Below are 14,838 nucleotides of genomic sequence, written 5' to 3' on the forward strand. Positions count from 1 at the left end.
CCCTCGTGCCGGATGTTTCACAGCCATGGTTTAAACAGTTGGTAGCGCGACTTTATTGGCGGGCTGGGGTCGCTTTACGTCAGGGTGAAGTGGGAGGGGCTTGGGGTAGCAGCTTCGGTCAGAGCTGAGCCGAGCCGAGGGGAACTGTCGCTGTCCAGAGCCGACTAGCGACTTCAAACTACACTGCCAAGATGTCCGACGACGAGCAAGAACAGACTATAGCCGAGGATCTGGTCGTCACCAAGTACAAGATGGGCGGTGACATCGCTAACCGTAAGTTAATGTCAGCGAGTAACTGTCGGTGACTGGATGTGACGACCTGCTCTTTTCGGCCTGTCGTACAGCAGCTAACATTGGTTCCGTATAGCAGCAACCATGTGGCTTAGATTCCAAGCACACATATGCTATCACATCTAGCTAGCTAGCAGGTGCAGCCGGGTCGGTTGAAAGCTGCTTTTAACTGAATAACTGAGCGACTGCTCGGCTTTCTGCTATTGTTACCCAAGAGCAGCGATAGGGTTTCTTACAGGCAGCTGTCTGTGTCACTAACTAGTGTGGGATGCTAACAAACCAGCTAGCTCAGAATGGTGACCGGTGTTCGGCTGTAAATGTCACGTAAACGGTCACGAGCTGAAGCTCTTTTAAAATACGTTTATGGTGACAGATGACATTCATGGTCAGTCGACAGCATGAAAGTTGCTCTAAAATCATTCACATAAGGCTTCTTTGTGCATTTAACGACCAGCACCTTGTGATTTCATGATCACCGCTCCATTATGTGATGAAAACACAGGAAACACTTGCATTCTATAGATCTCAAACATCGCACAAGATGTATCAGGGCTCGCAAAATTTCAAAATCCCTGGTAGCCCTTCGGGCAGGGACTCTTCAGTTTTTGGTAGCCCAAAATAAATTTAAGTAGCCCGAATAAAAAAAGAGAGCAATTTTTTGATTGATGTTTTGTTTCCTGTTTTGTTTCCTTTACAATATTATACATTAAAGTATAATATTGTAACGGAAACAAAACATTAATCAAAAAATTGTTGAAACACAAATTACAACATTGTATAAAAATTACAATCATCAACTCAAATACTTGGTTCTAATTGAACAGAAATTTCTATGAACTTGTAAGAACTGTGTAGAACATGAATCAGTCTGTGTCAGATCCTGAATTTGAAATTTCCACTGAAGTCACGGGTAAGAGGCAAGTGGAACCAAGATCTAGGCCATTTGCTTTTTGAAGTTTGCAAAGACTGCTAAATTTTGCCAGTGGTAGTTCACTCTTTGCAACATAGTACGCTGTTCTAAACAGATTTTTCAGGTTTATTTTTAGTATGTTATTTGCAATTGGTGTTTGTTCTGGGAAAGATATTGCAGACTGAGCAATAATGCATTTCTTGCATTTCTCATGGGTTCTAATGGGGGTCTTTCTTAAAATGACTGGTCCCAGTAACAAAGGCGCTTGTCGACTCAGAAATCGAGGGAAAACCAACAACACACCCGGCAGAACATTATGTTATTTACACGGGTGCACATAAGTGGTCCGCATGTGCGCATTTGCTGTCAAAATAAAAGACGCGCACCAGATAAGAAGTTGCAACGCGTGTTTGCGTCCATATAAAATGCACTGTTTTTGTCCGCTAGAGTGGGATTTTCACGGCACATTCCGCACCACATCTCTGTGCGTTCATCATTTGTTTGAAGCCAGCTCACCTCCTGCAACTACTTTTCCGAGAATACGCGCTTCTTTTGTGGTTCGGAGTCCTTCTGACATTTCTTTGGAGGTGGAGGAACACCAAAGTAATTGCTTAAAGGAGCTTGCTTCTTCGACATCTTTAAGAGTTCTAAACAAATGTCTGTCCTCCTCCAGAAAATCTTATGTACGCAAACACGCGTTGCAACTTCTTATCTTGTGCGCCTTTTTTTATTTTGACAGCGAATGCACCTGCGGACCACTTATGTGCACCCCTGTTTATTATTTAGCTTGTCATATCGCAGCCACAGAAATTCTTTTGTCCATGAAACCATAAAGCTGCACTTTATTTTTTGCCTTATAGTCTGATTTGTCATAACTTTTCCGTTTTGTGGTAACCTTTTCTTTGGCTGTCACTTCTTCACCCTGACCTGTCTTATTTGGCTCAGCAGAACTAAAATATATATCCTGCTGCTTTTACACACGCACTCACTTAACGCTCAGCGATTCTCTGCGCGATCAACCTCTCACATGTTTAAGCTTGCTGCGGGAGATTTCACTTGTCATGTTTGCATAGTAAGCTAACGATTGATAAGACGATGTCAGAGGAATTGGTGCGCAAATTATCGTCACTCACCAATCAGTACTGTCGCTCTCTATACACAGTTCGCGCGATTGCAAAGTGAAAGCAAAAAAAAACAAGCAAATTCAAACGAAATTTCCGAAAGAATGCAAAAGCATTGACATATATTTTCCCTTCCTACGATAGCCCGACGGGCAGGGCAGAGATAGATTTTGGTAGCCCGACTGGAAAAATCGCTAGCCCCGGGACGTCGGGCTAGCGATTTTGCGAGCCCTGTGTATGGTTGTATTTAACAATTTAAGCGGTAATTAGGTCGAGGTACTTGGTCAGATTAATGCTGTAATGAAAAACAAACTTAAACCTATCCATTTAATCTATTTGGATGATTAGTGCAGTCAGGAGATGGGACATATTTGCTGTGGCACTACGTCATAGTACATTAAATGCATATCCTGGCCACCACAGTTTATATTTACATTCTGTGTTTGTGTTACAGTGGTGGTCTGGAGCTTATCTCAGCTGTCATAGGTCTAGCATGCTAACATGATCAGAAAAAAAAAAAAAAACGTATAGTGAGCTAATGCATCAACCTGCCTGACTTTCCTCTTGTCTCATCCAGAGGCTCTCCGTCTGGTCATGGAAGCAGCCAAACCCGGGGTGTCAGTGCTCAGTCTCTGTGAAAAAGGTGACGCCTATATAATGGTGGAGACCGGGAAGGTCTTCAAGAAGGAAAAAGAAATGAAGAAAGGTGAGGCCCGCATCTGCCCGTTATGGGTTTTTGTGTTTTTTTTCTGAGGTGGACACATCAAGGAAATTAGATCCAGTAGAACAAACTGTTGGCAGTGTTTTCTGTGTCATTTCGCACAGCATCGAGTAACTCGAATAGCAGCAGGGGCTTTAAAAACTAGCATGGTGACAGAGTAGATCTTCTAAGTGATATACTCCTCCATACTCCATTCTTGTATGGCTTTCTTGATTACATTTGTGGATCATTTCCAAATGAAGACTTGGTGGTTCTCTTCTCCCTCTTCTAGGCATTGCGTTTCCTACCAGCGTCTCAGTCAATAACTGTGTTTGCCACTTCTCTCCCCTGAAGAGTGACCCTGACTACACACTTAAAGATGGGGATCTGGTCAAAATGTAGGCACCATGCTCTGCAATAATGTTACCCCCTCCTTTCCCCGTGTGTCTCTAGTCTCCCAATGTATTGTCCTCCCTACTTTCTGTGTGATAGCTCCGCTTTCTCTTTGCTGTTGATTGTGTCCTTCATCTCTATGGTCTTGCCTCTTGTGTGTGCTGTGTGGCAAACGACAAGTAAGGTTTCTTTTTAGAACGGGTAGTATGCCGGATGTTAGTTTTACTGCCCATCTTATCCGCTAAACCCCATATATGACATTTCTCAAATGCAGTATTTGGCTTTGAAAAAGAAAGTAGATTCATCTTAGTTGTTGCGTTGCCACTAATGTCTTTGTCCTCTGTAACGTCTTTGTGCTGTGTGTGGATATTCAGTGTTGTAAAGATATTTCTTCAAGTGTCGTGATGTGGTTTTTACACTTTTTGTTTTTTTAATGTGTCTCACTTTGCTAACCTCTTTGCTGGGCACGTCTGGAAAGTTTAATACAGTCGGTAATGCTGTTGCCTTGAATTCATAATAAGTCCTTCACCATATTCCAGCTGATCTACTGCCAAAAAAGAAACTCACCTTGGGTTATAGCTTCCATTTATTGCAGATTAAATTGTGTGTTTTTGTCTGACCTTCTCTTATTATTGTAGTCCTCACTAAGCTAATTTTCCAAAGTGGAACGATCTTTTGTCCTTCCCAGTAGATTTGATGTGATTGCTTCCTGCATCAGTACTAGTACATTTGACAGCCGGGTAGCACTTAATTAAAGGCATGATCTATATCCTACAGTTATTTAATTCTTTCGTTTTTCCTTTTCTTCTGATTTTGTGTAGCGATCTCGGGGTTCATGTTGATGGCTTCATCGCCAATGTTGCTCACAGCTTTATCGTGGGAGCCAGTAAGGTGAAAAAACAAAAAAGCAGACACATGTACATATCACACCTTGGTCACAGTTTTGTATCATCTCATGTGAGTCCTGAAGTCATCTTTTTTCGTTTTTCTATATGCAGGAGAACCCCGTCACAGGCCGGAAAGCTGATGTGATCAAAGCAGCTCATCTGTGCGCAGAAGCAGCGCTACGCCTCGTGAAACCTGGTAACCAGGTACGTTTGAGTGTTTCATGAGGCTTTTCCACGTCAGCTGTGATCAGGACTAATATTCTCTGCAGGGGTGTGCTGTGGTCATCAAAACATCTAAATGACTTGTTGTAATTATTAATTTGGCACAGATCTTACTTTTTATGCATTTTTGATAAGTGGAAGAAAATTAATGGATGTGTAATTCGCTCCAGTAGTGCTTCTTTGCTACTCTTTAGTCCATTTTTCTGGCTCGAATACCATCATAGACTAGTTCTGCTACAAACTAGGTGTGAACTTATTTGCAGTCTCACATGTATTTTAACGGTCATCTCGTACAAAGATGTAATTTGGATGTGAAAGTAATTAATTTTCTCTGCCTCAGAACACTCAAGTGACAGAAGCCTGGAACAAGATCGCACAGTCGTTCAAGTGCACACCTATTGAGGGTGAGTTCCTATAAAAACCTTTGTATTTTAATGTGCTGTCTGTCTTCACATAACAAGATGATGATGTGTGGGATTAATGACATGTATGGGAATGTTTTCATGGAAACGGTTCATGTTTTAAGCTTATGGATTCCGCCCATCTCTTTGTTTTAAAGGTATGCTGTCTCATCAGCTAAAGCAACATGTCATAGATGGAGAGAAGACCATCATCCAGAACCCAACAGACCAGCAAAGGTACATCTTTGCAATAAATATGAACTAAAGACAAAATCACCCTATTTCCTTCAGTTTTCTTCCACTCGTCCAATTCAGGGTTATAGTTTGGGTGGAGCCTATCTTAGCTGTAACAGTGTGAGAGGCAGGGCACACCCTTAAAAGGTCACCAGTCTATGACGAAGCTATCACAAAGACACAAACACACTTTCACACACGTGTTCACACCTACAACCAATTTAGAACCGTCAGTTAACCTAACATGCATGTTAGTCTCCCAAATCAAAGAGGAACCTAACATACACAAGGTGCCACAAAGCTGCTGCAGTTGCAGTCACTTTTTATAATTCAAAAATAATTACTTACAAAGATTGAATGCAAATAAGAAGAACTGGAGCCAACGCAAAAACAAACAAGAGGAGGAAGACCGAGAACCGACCACTCAGTGGGCTGGTTTGGATTCAGGTTTATCTTCTAAAAATAATGTTAATAAACTAGTAAAACTGAAACAGGGCTGCTGATAACTCCCAGCTTAGGTAATAATGAACAAAACTGTTAAAAGCAACTGAAGGAGCAAACGCACCTACAAAAGAGACTGCTCTGTCTCCTCTGAATTTATATGAGGGTGCGTGAGCCTGCTTGCTAGGGATGAATGCAAGAGGAAAGAGCAGGCTTAATATGGATAATAGAAAAATGATAACCAGATGGTAGATGTGCACACTGAGCCGTGCATAACAAATGCCCACGTCATTTGAAAAGATTTAAAAAAATAAAATACTGCATGGCCTTGTGACTTTTTTTTTAATAAATCCAAGTTCTCTGTAAAGACAGAAAACAGTCCAAGATCTTTCAATTATTTTGTCCTTCAGGCTTGACTCTTGTACGACAAACTTGCACAAACATTTTTGCTCAGGCTATCCCACCACTGAATTTGATCAGTTTTGGAGAATCCCACTGCTGAACTTCATCCACCTTCCAGTGCAATCCCAAGAAATCTGTTTCGTGATGCTAACTGTTGTACAACTGTAGAAAATCTGGTTATGTGACAGTTTTTTCAGTCATGAATTTAAAAGAAAGAAAGAAAGTTTCATAAATGTATATTCATGTAATGTGTTGCTGTCCAGTGCAGGGTAGGTATGGGCCAAGTTATTATTTTTGAATATTGGCATTGCCCCAGAATGTGACTGTGTGCATGTACGCAGCTTTTCTGCCTGTGTGCCGATGCCAACAGCGGTAGTTGTGCTGCATTGGAATGAAAAATATTTAGAGGGAGATCCTCCTGAGTAACTGGAATGATTTTTGTGGGACTGTTTGTACAGGGAGTGCAGAATTATTAGGCAAATGAGTATTTTGTCCACATCATCCTCTTCATGCATGTTGTCTTACTCCAAGCTGTATAGGCTCGAAAGCCTACTACCAATTAAGCATATTAGGTGATGTGCATCTCTGTAATGAGAAGGGGTGTGGTCTAATGACATCAACACCCTATATCAGGTGTGCATAATTATTAGGCAACGTCCTTTCCTTTGGAAAAATGGGTCAAAAGAAGGACTTGACAGGCTCAGAAAAGTCAAAAATAGTGAGATATCTTGCAGAGGGATGCAGCAGTCTCAAAATTGCAAAGCTTCTGAAGCGTGATCATCGAACAATCAAGCGTTTCATTCAAAATAGTCAACAGGGTTGCAAGAAGCGTGTGGAAAAACCAAGGCGCAAAATAACTGCCCATGAACTGAGAAAAGTCAAGCGTGCAGCTGCCAAGATGCCACTTGCCACCAGTTTGGCCATATTTCAGAGCTGCAACATCACTGGAGTGCCCAAAAGCACAAGGTGTGCAATACTCGGAGACATGGCCAAGGTAAGAAAGGCTGAAAGACGACCACCACTGAACAAGACACACAAGCTGAAACGTCAAGACTGGGCCAAGAAATATCTCAAGACTGGTTTTTCTAAGGTTTTATGGACTGATGAAATGAGAGTGAGTCTTGATGGGCCAGATGGATGGGCCCGTGGCTGGATTGGTAAAGGGCAGAGAGCTCCAGTCCGACTCAGACGCCAGCAAGGTGGAGGTGGAGTACTGGTTTGGGCTGGTATCATCAAAGATGAGCTTGTGGGGCCTTTTCAGGTTGAGGATGGAGTCAAGCTCAACTCCCAGTCCTACTTCCAGTTTCTGGAAGACACCTTCTTCAAGCAGTGGTACAGGAAGAAGTCTGCATCCTTCAAGAAAAACATGATTTTCATGCAGGACAATGCTCCATCACACGCGTCCAAGTACTCCACAGCGTGGCTGGCAAGAAAGGGTATAAAAGAAGAAAAACTAATGACATGGCCTCCTTGTTCACCTGATCTGAACCCCATTGAGAACCTGTGGTCCATCATCAAATGTGAGATTTACAAGGAGGGAAAACAGTACACCTCTCTGAACAGTGTCTGGGAGGCTGTGGTTGCTGCTGCACGCAATGTTGATGATGAACAGATCAAAACACTGACAGAATCCATGGATGGCAGGCTTTTGAGTGTCCTTGCAAAGAAAGGTGGCTATATTGGTCGCTGATTTGTTTTTGTTTTGTTTTTGAATGTCAGAAATGTATATTTGTGAATGTGGAGATGTTATATTGGTTTCACTGGTAAAAATAAATAATTGAAATGGGTATATATTTGTTTTTTGTTAAGTTGCCTAATAATTATGCACAGTAATAGTCACCTGCACACACAGATATCCCCCTAAAATAGCTAAAACTAAAAACAAACTAAAAACTACTTCCAAAAACATTCAGCTTTGATATTAATGAGTTTTTTTTGGGTTCATTGAGAACATGGTTGTTGTTCAATAATAAAATTATTCCTCAAAAATACAACTTGCCTAATAATTCTGCACTCCCTGTATTGTGGAATAAAACTGACGCTCGCAATGTGTTTTGACTGCCTGCTCTTTCTGTTGATTGTCAGAAAAGACCATGAGAAGGCGGAGTTTGAGGTACATGAAGTCTACGCTGTGGATGTGTTAATCAGCACTGGAGAAGGAAAGGTTTGTTGTTTTTCTTCTTTGTTTGTGAATGAATGTTATGATTCTGCTCCCAGTAATCAGCACTGAAGTATTGTGTTCTATGCGATTTGCTTTTAGGCCAGAGACTCGGGTCTGAGGACTACGATTTATAAGAGGGACCCGAGTAAACAGTACGGCTTAAAGATGAAGACCTCTCGTACGTTCTTCAGCGAGGTTGAGCGACGTTTCGATGCCATGCCCTTCACTCTCAGGTGGGAACACCACACTTTACTTGTAGCCAGCTGACAGCGAGTTGGGTGCTAACAGCCATTTTTCATTCAGAGCTTTTGAGGATGAAGCCAAAGCCCGACTCGGCGTGGTGGAGTGTGCCAAACATGAGTTGCTACAGCCCTTCAGTGTGCTACATGAGAAAGAGGGTGAGCGTCTTGGCTCTCTGCTAGACACGTTTGAATTATTCACAAGCTGTTAACCCTACGCCTGTATCTTGTTCTCAGGAGAGTTTGTAGCTCAGTTTAAGTTCACGGTGCTGCTGATGGCCAACGGGCCTCACAGAATCACCAACGGACCTTTAGACCCAGAGCTGTACAAGTCAGAGCATGAAGTTCAGGATCCAGAGCTAAAGGTAAGAATGATAATAACAATAATAAATATATATACAATAAATCAATTTCATTAGACATCTTGTTCACATCATGTCAAACTGTGTTGTCTCTTCTCTAGACTTTACTACAGAGCTCTGCAAGCCGCAAAACACAGAAGAAAAAGAAAAAGAAGGTAATATTTTATTATCAGTAGTACATGCCAATGCATTTAAACCTGACTTCATAAGTTAATGTTTCAGATGGTGTGATTTGATATTGATATGGTAAACATCACAGTTTGGAAATATCAAAAATGACTGTATTTAGTGTTTGCTGACTGAGATGTTATTGTTGTGAAATTAAAGTGGTAAGTGCCCTGATTGTTTAGCAGTAGTTTGTGGACAGAGATGAACTCAAGGAAAACTCGTGTATGCTCATGCTGCGGTATTGTTTGGCCTGTTGGCGCTTTTGGCTGTGAAATGAAAATGATATAATCAGGGTGCACATAAGTGGTCCGCAGGTGCGCATTCGCTGTCAAAATAAAAGACACGTACCAGATAAGAAGTTGCAACGCGTGTTTGCGTACATAAGATTTTCTGGAGGAGGACAGACATTTGTTTAGCACTCTAAAAAATATCGAAGAAGCAAACTCCTTTAAACAATTACTTTAGTGTTCCTCCACCTCCAAAGAAATGTCAGAAGGAGTCCGAACCGCAAAAGAAGCACGTATTCTCGGAAAAGTGGTTGCAAGAGGTGAGCTGGCTTCAAACAAATGATGAATACACAGAGATGTGGTGCAGAATATGGTGTGAAATCCCACTCTAGCAGACAAAAACAGTGCCTTTAATATGTATGCAAACGCGCGTTGCAACTTCTTATCTGGTGTGTCTTTTATTTTGACAGCGAATCCACACCTGCGGGCTACTTATGTGCACCCCTGGATATGCTTTTAAAAGGTGTTATGGGTACATAATTGATGGGGGGGAATCTTATTGGTATGTGGTTGTTAGGCAACATAACGATGTCGTGATATATATCGTTCAGCTTTTGTGGATCTGAATCGTTTACATAAAATTAAAATGATAGGATTCTTTCATAAGGTGTTGCTGGTGCATAAAAGCAACGAGGTCGGTAACTAGATCATAAGCCCTCATAATCGGGTCATTCCGAACAAATTTTGGAATATGGTAAGATGGGACTAAAATCTACAACAATGCCTCCTTTTACTGATTTACTTATTTCGTTTGATCTTTAAGGCCTCAAAGACGGCAGAAAACGCAAGTGGACAGCCGACCGAGGACACAGAAGCCGCAGAATGAAAACTGCCTTTCCACACATGCAAGACTCCAAAGAAATGCAAGAGAAAACATGACAAACTTCCCTGAACTCGCTGCCCATTCTCAACTCAGTATAGCCAATTAAATTGATCAATTCATAAGAGCATTGGCATCAGATGAATATTTGACATTCCTGTGTGAATTATTAACCCTTTACTGCATTCATGAAGAGGGTTACAGCACCGAGGATCCTACAGAATCTTTACAGATGGTTTCAGTAAATTTGTTGCTGAATGTTAATTTTTCTTTTAAATTTATAAATATATTAGTCCTTTTTACACTTGTATTGTTGGCAGCTGAAAACTTTATTTTTGAGTGGACTGGGGCTTACAAGTGGGCATTAATGGGAGTAAACTGGCATAAGGTTTGTGAATTATACCAACAGAAACTTGCATCATATTTGTTTAAGGTGTCATATCATGTTGTGTGGGATTTGCCACATTTCTCTTTGGCAACAAAGTCATTTCAGGAGACTGAAAACTAATTATATGTGTTAACAGACTTTTACATTCATGTGGAAATCCAGAGGTTTGATTGGCCGCCTTTAAAGCTCACTTTAAGTGCTAATTTTTCATCCACTTGATTATTAAGACATTTCTTAACCACGCCATGCAGTAAAGGGTTAAATTATAATTTTATCTCTCATTAATTGTTACAATCTACAAATGATCTGACTGCAGGACCTGAGAAACACAGACATGCTTACAAATTGGTTTTTACTTAGATTTTATGTATTGGAGGTTTATTCTTCTATAATAATGACCGGAGTACATTTTTCGCTAAAGTGACGATGTTTTACCTACACTAGATTTTTAAAAGCAATAACAGAATTAGCAGAAGAGCAAATATTTTTAAGTATACAGGCAACAAAGTTGTAATCAGCTTGACCTAAGGGAACAAACTGCTACATTTACTGCCATTCCCCTTGAATTTTATGAAAAGAGAGAACTCTGTAACTGTATGTTCCAGTTTAACGACAGGAAAAGGAAAAAAAAAAAAAGAACTTTTCTATCAGCGATTTGCTTTACTACATCATTTGTCTCGTGAAGCATGACAGCTAAAGCTGATCAGGTTTTAGGTAAACTGTTCTGGGTGTCTTCAGAGGAGTTGGACCATGCAGATCATCTGTGGTCAGAGTTTGATTTTTGAGATCTGGGATAATGTTGGGTCACATTTGTCAACAGGTGAATATGTTGGAAATCGGAAAATCCTGCTTTGTAGCTCAGTCAGTGGGCAATGGACCTTTACATCTATGAAATAAAAAAACATTTTCATACACTTCTGTCTTTCATCATTTCTTCAGGGCAATGCTGTTTTATGTCTAGTCTAAAGTATCAAGATCATCTGATTGTGTCCAAAAATTAGACGTTTTGTTTGTCTTTTAATGTTTGTTTTAAGCTATGAAGCAAATACTGATATTAGCAGAAACTAAACACAAACTGTTCAAGAATCCTGTTTGAGACAGTTTTGTATCATGTGTTATTCTTCTGGAAGCTGGTGTCAGAAGATGGACATTGTCAAAAACAATACTCAGGTAGGCGGTGGTATTTAAACAATGCTCTGCTGATACTGAGGAGCCTGAAGTGTGCCAAGAAAATATTCACCATGCCATTACACCACAGGCAGCCTGAGCTGCTGATACACAACAGAACGAAGCTGTGCTTTTGTGTTGTTTATGCAAAGTACTGACCCTGCATTCTAAATATTGCATCAGAATTCGAGAACCATCAGATCTGATGATGATGTTTCAATCTGCTGTTTCTAATGTTTGTTGAGTCTGTGCAAATTGTAACCTCAGTTTCCAGTTCTTAGCTGACAGGAGTGGGAATAAGTGTGGTTCTGCTGCTGTAGTCCGTCTGTTTCATGGTTTGAACTGCTCTTCTGCAGACCTTGATCATAACAAGTGTTTATTTGAGTTACTATTTCCTTCATGTCAGCTTGAAGCAGTCTGACATCTGACATCAACAGAACATGTTCCCCCAGGCAACTGCCGCTCACTGGATATTTGTGGATATTTTTGGACCATTCTCTGTAGGGCCTGGAAGTGGTTGTGTGGAAAAATCCCAGTAGTTCAACAGTTTCTTAAATACTCAGACCAGCCTGTCTAGCACCAAGAACTATGTTTAAATTCACTTAAATCACCTTTATTTAACTCAATGATAATCTAAAGTTAATTTGGTTTGATTTAGAAACACACATATACTGGTTATTAGATTAATTTTTAAACACTTTCAAAATATACGTGTAAAACAGCTGGAATGAATGAAAGATCCAGGTGAACTTCTAAAGGGACATTGAGATAAAACAGGATCTTCAAAGCAGGTTTGTGGCTATTTTGTGAAAAAGGTGTCAGAAAGGTCTACAAACAATGACCTGCACTTTTGGTGTTAGTCCACCATTGTGTATGAATATGTGTATTTCAATTCACACACACACACACACACACACACACACACACACACACACACATATTGCATTATTAATTAATAATTAATTACTATGATTAATATTTATGACTTTAACAGCTGATTCAGTAATTTTGTGTTAGTAATGTAAACTAAAAAAAATGCGAGTCTTAACGAAACATAAAATCAATAAAACCAACTTGACTGCAGGGTTAATTTTGTGCTCAACGGAAGGTCGTCGCCTTTAGAAAGCAGGAAAAGTGGTTGGAAAATATCACCTGGCTCGCTCGTACGTCGATTTGAACAGTTGGACTACATTTCCCGTTGAGCTGAGGCGCTTCAGCTGTCGCCTGAACATGACGTCACGACACTTTTAAAACCCGCTCGTTTTCTTCGTCACATCCTCTTTCCGTTGCTCTTCTCGCTTTGAGGTATGTTGAGTTCATTCCCCGCTATCAGGATCCAATTTAATCTGCTAATTTAACCGGTCATCCACTCTTACTGATCACTAATTGTTTTCATTTTCACAGAAACCTCTCCACACGATGAGAGCCAAGGTGAGATAACAAACCAATATCGGTATTTCAGCTGTTTGTGTCCTCTTCCCGCGCCAGCTAATGCTGCTAGCTCCTTCCTTAAGCTCTTCGTGTTTATATCATTAAATATACCCTGCTACCCAGCTCCTTAAAATATTAATAGAATTTTAAGTGATAACAGGGCATTAGCTACATATAGTAGTATAAATGCTAATGCTACTAGAAGCTTTGCTTTGGGGCATCTTGTAATGTTGGCGCCGTAGCTCGCTGAGCCCAGGCAGCCATGCGTGTTTGAAAACTGAGATCTGCATGCAGCGTGACAAACACCACTGTGAAATGCTTTTTAGTACAAACATGTACTGCATGTTCTGAGGCCCTGTAACTGTCTGTATCACAGTAAGCATGCTGTCCAAGTAGTGGCGCAAATGTGGTCTTGATGTACTCCTAATGACTGCTTTTTCTCCCTTTTTTCAGTGGAGGAAGAAGCGTATGCGCAGGTAAGCATCATGATAAACGAAGAAAATGTCTTTGTCAGCCCCCTAATCCAAGCTGCTCAAATTTAGGCTAGACAGCTGGACAACACAATTGTTTAGGCTTTGGAAAAGTTAGGTTTATAAGGAAGCAAGTCTTTGTTTTTTGTTTTATTTTAAATTTAGTGGATATCATTGAGCTTTAACTGTAAAGTATGTTAGGTTGGGCTTGTTCAAACGTTGACAATTGTTAGCCCCTACGTTTCAATTGGATGCAGGGAAAATTATATCTACTGAAAATGACCTGGTTTATACAGTTGCTGAGCAGCATTACTCCAATAACTGAAATTCAGTTTTCAGCCAAGTTTGTACAGTGTCAGTGTTTAATTTAAAGATGTACAGGTTTGTAACTGAGGGACCACTGTTAAAAAGGTTTACAAAATGAATGAATAAATGAATACACGTCAATGTAATCACAAACTCGCTTGGTCTAGGTGGTGATAAAAATCATTAAATAGAAAACACTCCTGTCCTGTCCTTAACAGCTGAAGGGAAATTTACATGATTGGTCCGATATTGATGTGCATCACAGGGCTGTCCAGTTTTGGTCATAATCTCGATAACTAGTATTACTGAATTATAGTTTAACAATTTTTGTTACTATCTTAGTCCTTGTGCTATTGAGTGTTTTACTGACAGCTGCTGTTGATTTCCAACAGGCTGAAGCGTAAAAGGAGAAAGATGAGGCAGAGGTCAAAGTAAGCCCCTCCTCCTGCCTGCCAGCTGTGATCACGTCTGAGCCTCTCCAGGTGACTGACATGCGGACGAAGGGGGATTGCTCGGCGGTTCCATCAACGAAATTAAAGGCCTAAACCCCCGATTTCAGATGACCACGCTTTTCACGGAGCCCGCTGTGACGGTCTGACTGGAAGATGGTGAAGATGCTGGAGAAGAACATGACTGCAGCTGTGTTGTTCATGGACCATAATGCATCTTGTTTCTGTACAATTGTTTGTGGTGTTTTGAACAATAAATGAACACTGTTAAATTACCAGTTTAAACCTCTTGATTTTTATGTTATAAAGTAAGGCTAGGTTGACTTACTTGTACTTGAAATGAATTACACCACTGGTGTCCTACAGGTGTTAGATGTGTCCTTGATCCAACACAGCTGATTCAAATGGCTAAATTACCGCAACATGTCTTGCAGTTGTCTAGAAGCCTGGTAAGGAACTAATCATTTCATTCAGGTGTGTTGACCCAGGGTGTTATCGAAAACCTCCAGGACACTGGCCCTCGAGGCCTGGAGTTCGACACTACTGAATTACACATTGTGTAGATTTTATCAGGGCTGTCGGGCAGGC

The 14,838-nt window shown here is 40.7% G+C and overlaps 1 protein-coding gene and 1 long non-coding RNA gene across 2 annotated transcripts; both read left to right on the forward strand.

Annotated features, from left to right (window-relative positions):
* Nucleotides 1-74: 74 nt before the first annotated feature.
* pa2g4a (proliferation-associated 2G4, a) lies at nucleotides 75-11,341 on the forward strand. The gene is made up of 13 exons (XM_084928339.1): nucleotides 75-273; nucleotides 2,900-3,028; nucleotides 3,315-3,420; nucleotides 4,237-4,306; nucleotides 4,414-4,506; nucleotides 4,865-4,928; nucleotides 5,084-5,162; nucleotides 8,088-8,166; nucleotides 8,263-8,396; nucleotides 8,467-8,561; nucleotides 8,640-8,767; nucleotides 8,866-8,919; nucleotides 9,983-11,341. Exons 1-13 carry the CDS (start codon nucleotides 192-194, stop codon nucleotides 10,043-10,045), a joined length of 1,176 nt encoding a protein of 391 aa, XP_084784465.1. The 5' UTR covers nucleotides 75-191; the 3' UTR covers nucleotides 10,046-11,341.
* Nucleotides 11,342-12,822: 1,481 nt separating this feature from the next.
* On the forward strand, nucleotides 12,823-14,525 carry LOC146387026 (uncharacterized). Its single transcript, XR_014800260.1, has 4 exons — nucleotides 12,823-12,899; nucleotides 12,999-13,025; nucleotides 13,479-13,501; nucleotides 14,194-14,525. It is a non-coding gene; the product is annotated as an uncharacterized LOC146387026 (long non-coding RNA).
* The last annotated feature ends 313 nt before the right edge of the window (nucleotides 14,526-14,838 follow it).

The sequence above is a fragment of the Perissodus microlepis genome, chromosome 5 (assembly GCF_051167445.1).
Source record: "Perissodus microlepis isolate ML-2025 ecotype Zambia chromosome 5, ASM5116744v1, whole genome shotgun sequence".
Lineage (NCBI taxonomy): Eukaryota > Metazoa > Chordata > Actinopteri > Cichliformes > Cichlidae > Perissodus > Perissodus microlepis.

Coding starts and splice junctions, on each gene's coding strand:
- pa2g4a (XM_084928339.1), top strand. CDS start 192: ATGTCCGACGACGAGCAAGAACAGACTATAGCCGAGGATCTGGTCGTC. Junction 4,307..4,413: donor TTATCGTGGGAGCCAGTAAG/GTGAAAAAACAA, acceptor TTCTATATGCAG/GAGAACCCCGTCACAGGCCG. Junction 4,507..4,864: donor TCGTGAAACCTGGTAACCAG/GTACGTTTGAGT, acceptor TCTCTGCCTCAG/AACACTCAAGTGACAGAAGC.